Here is a 9055-nt window from a genome sequence, read left to right on the forward strand (position 1 = left end):
GTAAACTGTCTGATCCAGAGGTGTTGAAATTAAAAGTCTCATAACACTCTGATTTTCTAACAGTGTTATTCAGACAGGATTCATAAAACTTTCAAATGTTTCTTGCATGTGCATCAGAACTAAAATACTACTGTATTTGCAAAATAATTTGTGTGACAAGGTGCTGCACTTGCAACTTCAAGCTTGTCAGGGAAAACCCTTTTTTTGAACATTAATTTTAAAAAAGTTACTGTAAATGATCTGCATATGTCCACTGGTTGACTGACTGGAAGGTTTATCAGGTCAGGTTGATTGGGATGTATACAAATTTTCAATGCATTATTCACCACATGAACATTTCTCATCTTCAATTTGAAAAGGGTTGGGCAATTCATATAATGGCATCAAATATGGTATAACAATTACCTAAAATAGACAAAACTTCTCAACGTTTCGACCTCAGGTCCCTTGTCTGGAAAGTTAGAATGAAAGGAAATAGCCAAAATAGAGGAGAACACATGTTTTGTATTTTTATGTATATATATATATATATATATATATATATATATATATATATATATATATAATATTATTATATATATATATATATATATATATATATATATATATATATATATGTATATATATATATATATATATATATGTATATATATAAATATAATATATATATATATATATATATATATATATATATATATATATATATATATATATATATATATATATACAGTAGGAGGCAAAAGTTTGAGTCCAGTGACTGTATTTCATTGTTTTAGCAGCATATATTAATTTTCTACAGAAAACCTTACCGAAATGTGAACTAGAAAAAAGTAAATAAGTGAACTGAAAAATACATGCTGCACAACAACTATGGGATGTTATGATATTCATTTAACGTATGTTAATGTGCAAAAATGCATTACATGTCAATGCTTAGTATCCCTCTCTTTTGCTCTTGAAACGGCCTTTATTCTTGCTGGTATAGATTCCGTAGGTTTTTAATGTCGCACGTTCAATACCTTGCCAGCATTCGTCGACCACTTGCCTCAAGTCATCCTGGCTGGTGGGTCTGTGCCTCGCCCTTTTCCGTTTAAAACGGACCTACAAGTGCTCCATAGGTTTTAAATCTGGAATTTGAGGTGGAAAGCCATGAGAACGAGATCACCAGAACGAGTTTGCTTCTAAAAGATTTCTGGCACATAGGAGATGTGCATGTGTTTAGGGTGATTATCATATAGTTAGACGCGCGGTCAACTTTGTGCCAGATGAAATTCCATGTCCTTGAAAAATTGGACGATTCTTTTCTTTAATTAGGATCCTATTATATCTTTCAATATTGCAAAACCAAGCATGACCGAAGCAGCTAAAAGTTTGCTTGAGTAGGATTTAGTTTCTTTGAATTTCTCCAAGGTTAGTTGCATACCACCTTTTAAAATTCTCACTTTTTCTGCGATCTTACGAGGAAAGAATCCTTCAATACTTAATGCAACTATTTGTCCATGTGCACCATCACTTTGCCCTTTTTCCCACCCACCTTGGGTTGTGTAAAGGAATGAGAACTTTATTTTGTTATAATTTAGATTAATAGGACCAAAACAGCGTGCAATTAATATGGTTTACATGCAGTATTGAAACACTAGCACGCATATCTTAACTCGAATACGCTGCCAGGATTTAATACTGGAATTCTACAACGACTGGACTCAAACTTTTGCCCCCTACTGTATATATATATATATATATATATATATATATATATATATATATATATGATTATTTCTCGTTCTCCCAAACTCCCACTCGTGTTTCTATAACTGTATAAAAACAGGATAATGTTTTCTATGTCTTAAATATAGTTACAAATTACACATTACTCATTACACAGCCCACCACATATATCAAAACTTAAGTATTATGCTGAGATCTTTCCTAAGCAAGGTTTTAAATGCATTTAATGACAAACAATTGCCTTTCAGTTCTACTGGTAATTCATTCTAAACCTTTACCCCTGAATAGCTAATGCTTTTTTTCAAAAAATATGTTTTAGGCTTTTCTAATTTGTAATCAATATTATTATTTCGTAAATTTAGTTGTCATTGTTTTTGAAAACGAACAGGCTAGATAGATAGATAAGTATTCACCATTCGTAACTTTATAGATGAATACCGCCTTATTATTACCTCATCTTTCTATTAATGGTTGCCAGCTTAATTCTTTTAATATATCTCTAGATCTGATATCATATGATTTCCCAGTTATTACTCCTGCAGCTCTGTTTTGTAATTTTTGAAGTTTTTGGAGCGAACTTGCATTTTCTATATCCCAAACAAGACTGCAATAGTCAAAGTGGGGCAAGACATATGAATTGTATACCGAAATAAGAGTTGACTGGGGCACAAAATCTTTCATTCCTATGCCTTTTGATACTTTGGTGGTAATCGTATTTATATGTGAATTCCATTTAAGTTGGTCATCTACAATAACTCCTAAAGTTTTAAATATTAATATATTGAAATATTAATTTTCGAGATTTCATTTTTGTCATTAATCGATGAGAGTCTATTAATTTCAAATGTGAATTGCCGTTGGTGTTTTTTACGTTTTCGACCCAGTCTTCCTGGCCGCGCAGGCCAACGAAGATACTCGTATTTTGAACTCGTGTGATTTCGTATCGAAATATTTTCGTGATAAACACACTTCAAATAGTAACCTAAGCCGAGTAACCCTAAATAAGAAATATTTTACTGAAACAAAAAATTGAAAGCGTTTGTTGTCGCTGGGTCGTGCGAACCAAAAGCAGGAAACTGCATGCACGATACACGTCATACAAGTACGATCGTACTATAGGGACCAGGAACTGGGTAACTGAGTTTAATTTCTGAACTGCATTGTATTTATAGCAATGGAGAGGACAATGTATTTCTAATCGTTTCCGTTTACTTATACAGGGTGTCCCAAAAAAAACGAAAACTATTGAAATCAGTCATTGTTAAAATTTGAATGCCGTGCTCACGAATTTCAGCCCGTGGGGATTTAATTCAACTTATAAAATGCTAAATGCTTTGTGTTGCTAGAGAAAGGGGACATGTCGAAGGTCATGGTCCTTGAGATGCACATTTAAATAATGTTATCCAAATTTGTAAATTGTAAATATTGTTGATAAATATCATTTTTGCGAACAAGCAAATTTGACTGCATCATATGCATGCATAAAAATGCTTATGGCAACCCTGATTTACAGACTTGTGGGCCCAACAGAGTGCTTGGGCATTCAAATTCTAACAATGGCATTGTTATGGGTGATTTCAATAGTTTTCGTTTTTTTTGGGACACCCTGTACATAGACTGAATATTAATGATTTGTATATATTATTTGCTGCAAATATATCAAGAATTGCTTGTAACTTGCTTCAAAGGTCAAAAGTAAAAATTCAAACTCCGTCAGTCGATGCGGAATATTGCTTAGAATAATTGTGCCAAGTTTCATTCCGATCAAACAAGTAATGCTATAGCCTTAGGGTTTTTTTAAAGAGCGTCGCCCCCTAACAACAACAAGAAGAAGATTAGCAGCGGTTAGGGACCAGTTCCTGGTCCAATAAAAGAACACGTACACGAATCGCTGTGCATGGCCGATAGCGCAGGAAATCTAGACGTCTGTCGTTCGAGAAAATACGTACAGGTAATCATAATGCTAGATTCTCGTCTTGTCTTGTTTGATATGCTCACTCTGCATACACTAGCACACACTGATCATGGTAAACCTACACTAAAAGATGCCGAACACTTTCGAAACGTGTTTACAGACAATGAACACATGAATCATGAAAGTCTTGAATGCCATGAAAGCCTTGTATGCCCGATCAAATCAATATCTGTACTGTATCGTTAGCTACATCTGCCTAGCACCAATAATTCGGTTTTACCTCTATGGGGCACAGTTGCATGCAACGATTGACGCGACGCAGTTACCGCCAGAATAGGCGTCTGGTTTACTACGAAATGAATAATATGAACTTTCTGCTAATGAAAATGACCCCGTAAATATACAAATTCCGTAACTACACGACACTCGCACGACATTCTAAGATGCATGGCAGTTTTAAAATTATATTGAGAATTACAAAGTTTTTCCTCCTAGGATTCAAGTCTTCATTTCCGCACATCTGTTTGTTATATTTCCGGGGAATCTTTGCCATGCATGTAGTGGAATTATCGCTTTGAAAATTTGAGAAGGTAAGTTTTTGTCACGGCGTTGGTCATATTTTTTCCTTTTTTAAGATTATCCGTGTTTATTCTCTTGCGCGGCACAGAGCTAAATCATTTAATCTTTTAGTAATTTCCTAAAATTTTAATATACAGTCAATATTTTGAATAATAAATTATAAGAATTCGAGGGTTCGAATTGGGCGTTCTGTATAAAGATTCAATTCAAGAAGCTGAAATTTTAAGCCTCGAGGCTAACAAACAATTGAATTAGACACACACATTCTCTGTTTATACATCGACTCTAATATTGTCTGTTTCTAAAATCTTTCCCACGCGGAACAATTTAAAAGTTGGCTTATTAAAAGTTGACAACTTTTAATTCTCAGTCAAACTAAAGCGCGTTTACAAGATTGAAAATTGTTGAAGTTGACAACCTAACAAGTTTATTCGTATTACTGTATGTGTCATCGCCATTCAGAAAACGTGCAATATTTTTCTTGCAAAGAAATCTCCGTGTCTTGTCCAAGTTTCATAAACCGTGTTTATCAGAAAACTACCTAAATATACAGCGTTGTCTTTCTTTCAAAGCATGCAGTTGAGATTCAAAAGACCCTGAATCTTGATAGAAACAAGCAATATTTATGAACCTGGAATCATTATTCATTAAAGATTAAACATAAATTCGTGTGAGTTGACCTGCGTATATACAAGAAAATTTAAACCTCGCGTAATATTTAAATTTTAATATTTAATATAAAATATGCATCAATTAATGCAAGTGTATTAGAGGTAACCTGCAAAGATGAAATCCACCCAGCAAACACATGAACACTGAGGCCCCGTCCAGACGATGCCGGAAAAATTTGAAAACCTAGCGCAAGAATATTCTTACGGTTACGCTTACCGCCCACAGTATGGGGCAGTCAAAAAAGATTTGAGCAACTTTGGTGAAAAATTACATATGTGGTCGCACTGGGCTAGTTATCAGACTGCATTGTGACGTCATGTTAAAATTTTTTAAACTTCAGAAAACGTAACTTTCGTTGCGTTAATTCGTAAATTTTATTGGTCTTATAATGACGTATGAAGTTTGAAGTTAATAATTCAGTCAATATATGTCCTAGTGATTATTAAAAATTGCCGCTTACTGTATCCTTATAGTGTATGCATTAGACTGAACTACACAATACCCAATGGGCAAGGGATGAAATAATACTACACAATTACATAAATATCAAAACAAATCAATTTCATTTCTTGATTAATTGTTCTTCGCCCTATACCTTAAAAGTTATTTAATAGCAGCGTTTCAACAATTCACGGAAACGTGCACGATGCGTAACCTGCACATCGTTTGGTATATTTTAATATAAATGTTTTGTTCGTATTCTTATCAAGGTTGAGTATTATTTCATGCTATTGTTTATGTTTGTCTTTAAAGGGTATTGGCAATACATTTTTTTATTCTTGCGATCAATTAAGCATATCTATGGAATACTTAATTTCCTATTTTTACTTGTCCAGTGCGTTTATTTGCTTAGATATATCCGAAAGCATTTGACAGTCATCCGCCATCTTGAAAAAAACCTCATATGCTAATATATGCGAAAATAAATTTGTGATGTCAGGTGCAGGGGAGCAGATTTACAATAGTATGCGTGCAAGCGCATTCTAAGATGACTTTGACCAGAAACAACAGATAAACCAATTTTTTTCTTTCAATTGGATAAAAAAACTAAGCGCTAATCCCTTACTGTACGTATTAATGGTAAATTTAAAATAAACACGTTTTTTTCGCCGTCTGATTGCAAAAATGCTGATTATCATTATAGCTGTTACTATGTCAATTACGCCAGCTCGTCTAATTTGTACATTTCGTATACTGATCTCTACGCACGCGACGATCAGGCAACCAATGTATATTTTCTCACTATTCACTAAACATCTATTTATTTCGCTAGTGTCGAATTGAAGTCGAAATTTTAGCCGGCATCATCAAGGAACATTAGCATATCAGCTATGTATATTTAAGTATCAACATTTTCAACTTGGTCAACCCAGATCAGATGACCATATTAGCCTCCATAGGGCTTGTTCATGTTGTCATTTAATGCGCAACAAACATACAAATTTGTTATTTTGGTATCCTACTGGTCTGTCTGAAAGTTTATTGTTTGTGCATCTTGTAGGCACAGCATTTTTCAGTATATACGCTACAAATTAAGTTATACAACTGGATACTTGACCCTATGTAAACATGCAAAGAACATGACTCATATGAGGCATCTATCAGGTTGCTGTGTGGGAGTCAAAACTAACGGTAAATAATTTGCTCTTTACACACACAAGGATGGCGTCGATGAACAACAGAAACCTGGTGTGTACCGCATTCCATGTGAATGTGGTTTGGTTTACATTGGAGAGACCGGTAGAAATCTCTCAATACGTCTTAAAGAACATAAGACGAACTGCGAGAAAGGTAAACTGGATAAGTCTGCAGTAGCTCACCATGCATGGACTTATGATCATCGCATTAAATGGAACGATGCTACCATTTTAGCAAACGATAAGTTTACTGTCTCTCGTAAAATGAGAGAATCTATTGAAATTTATAAACATCAAACTATCGTCCAAGAGGGAAAGCCACTTAATAGTACGTGGCGTGCTCTTTTCGGTGTCTCTTAGTCAAATACTTGTCTAGGGCGCGCGCATTAATTAGAACTTAATTAAATGAAACCGTTTAATTAATAGCGCGAGCAAACTAATCACGACTAACATGATATTTAAGTGACGCGCAAACGTGTATTCAAGTAATTGCACTGATGAAGGTCCGGGTTAACGGACCGAAAGCTTTGCAGTATTTAATACTTACGTGGTGTACCTACAAGTTATTATAATTACTAAAGTCGCCATGCAATCATACAAGAAAATTATTACAGAACTCTATGGAGAGTATTTTCATAAATCATTTAAACGACTTGACCGGCTTTCACAACAACGCTCAAGATTAATCAACAACTTAACCTTCCTGAAAAGGTGTCGAGACAACGATGTTGTTCCGAAAGGTTTGCGTATGTTTAATTGTTTCCATACTAAACATGCAGGCAAAATCTTGAAGAAAGCCGAGTTGGCACTGTTACGAGAAAGAATTGCTTGGACGCGTAAACAACTAAGCGGAGTGGATGACAACATCGCTACTCTTACAGAAGAACTTTGGTTAACTTTTGAAGAAAAACATTTTGCTGTTGCAAAAAGAATGATAGATGCTTCTTTTACGCGTACCTTTAATAAAGCTCGCTCAACACAGATCGCCAAATACACAAGATTGACGTCCGAAAGATCAAAAGATAAAAGAAGACAAGAAGATTTGGCTGTTGACACTCTAAGACGCACTGTTGTTAACCAAAGTGCGCGAAAACTTATGCCGGTTGAAGAAGAAGTCTTGGCATTGGGTTTAAATTTCGCTGTTGTACCACACAAGATTCCTAAAGAAGAAATCGTTCAACATCTGGAACCAAAGTTGAATCATCTCAGAGATGATATAGCATCCAACATTCGTGTTAAAGTAACTGAGGTCTTGCGACGTACAACTTTACCCAAGTCTAATCTTTCCAAGGAGCAGAAGGATGCAGTGAGGAACCTAAGGGCAGATAAGTCTATACATATTTTAAAGGCTGATAAGGGTAATGCTACGGTTTTATTAAATCGTGCAGAGTACGAAAGTAAAATCCATGCTCTTCTTGAAACTCCAACATATAAAGAGCTAAAACGTGATCCTACAGCCAATATTGAACGTAAAGTATGTTCTAAACTATCTGAACTTAGGAAATCAGGTATTTGTCTCAAAACCTTCATGATTATTTGAGACCTTCATGTAGTGTGTGCCCAAAATTTATGGTTTACCCAAAATACATAAATCAGGTGTACCTCTTAGGCCTATAGTTGCATCCCAAGGTTCACCGACTTATAATTTAGCTAAATATCTTGCTAGAATTTTAAAACCAGTTGTTGGTCAAACTGAACATCATGTAGTTAATTCTAAAGAATTTGTTACGAATATGCAAGATGTTAGATTAGGTAAAAATGAAATTCTTGTCAGTTTCGACGTAGTTTATTTACTAATGTACCAGTAGATGAGGCGTGTAACATTGCGAAAGACAGGCTGCTTTCAGATGATACCCTCTCTAAAAGGACTAGCCTTTCTCCTGAGAGTATATATGAACTACTGAAATTGTGCCTGAATACAACTAGTTTTCAGTGGCGGGAGAAATACTACGAGCAAACTCATGGTGCTCCTATGGGTAGTCCCTTATCACCAGTTATGGCTAATTTATTCATGGAAGAATTTGAAAAGAAAGCTATAGCTACAGCATGTTTAAAACCTGGTTTCTGGTTTAGATATGTAGATGACACATTAAGTAGTTGGTCGCATGGTTTAGAAAATTTGAATAAATTTTTAGATCACATTAATAGTATACACCCTTCAATTAAATTCACATTAGAAATACAGAAAGATAACTCTATATCTTTCTTAGATATCTTATTTGATGTAAAAGAGAACGGGACTTTGGGCCATAAAGTTTATAGAAAACCAACACACACTGACAGATATCTGAATTATAGTTCATTTCACCATCCTAGCATTAAAAGATCAGTATGCAAAACATTAATCAACCGTGCCAAAACAATTTGTGATTCAAATAGCATTGACTCAGAGTTAAAGCATTTGAAGGATGTTCTGCACATGAATGGTTATCCTAAGAAATTCATAGAACATGCTATGAATGAACAGCAAAGACAGAGGCAAGACACGGAATATCTATCCTCTGTCTGTTTACCATATATTGGC

General features: G+C 34.7%; 1 protein-coding gene across 1 annotated transcript in view; it reads left to right on the top strand.

The window, feature by feature from the left end:
• Positions 1 to 8071, top strand: part of LOC114535023 — a 39056-nt gene extending 30985 nt beyond the window's left edge. The window contains exon 4 of the mRNA XM_028556398.1: positions 7311 to 8071. Within this exon, the coding sequence (XP_028412199.1) occupies positions 7311 to 8071 (761 nt within the window). The remainder of the gene's footprint in view (positions 1 to 7310) is intronic.
• The last annotated feature ends 984 nt before the right edge of the window (positions 8072 to 9055 follow it).

This window comes from Dendronephthya gigantea, unplaced genomic scaffold, assembly GCF_004324835.1.
Source record: "Dendronephthya gigantea isolate DGI-Jeju-01 unplaced genomic scaffold, DenGig_1.0 000109F, whole genome shotgun sequence".
Lineage (NCBI taxonomy): Eukaryota > Metazoa > Cnidaria > Anthozoa > Malacalcyonacea > Nephtheidae > Dendronephthya > Dendronephthya gigantea.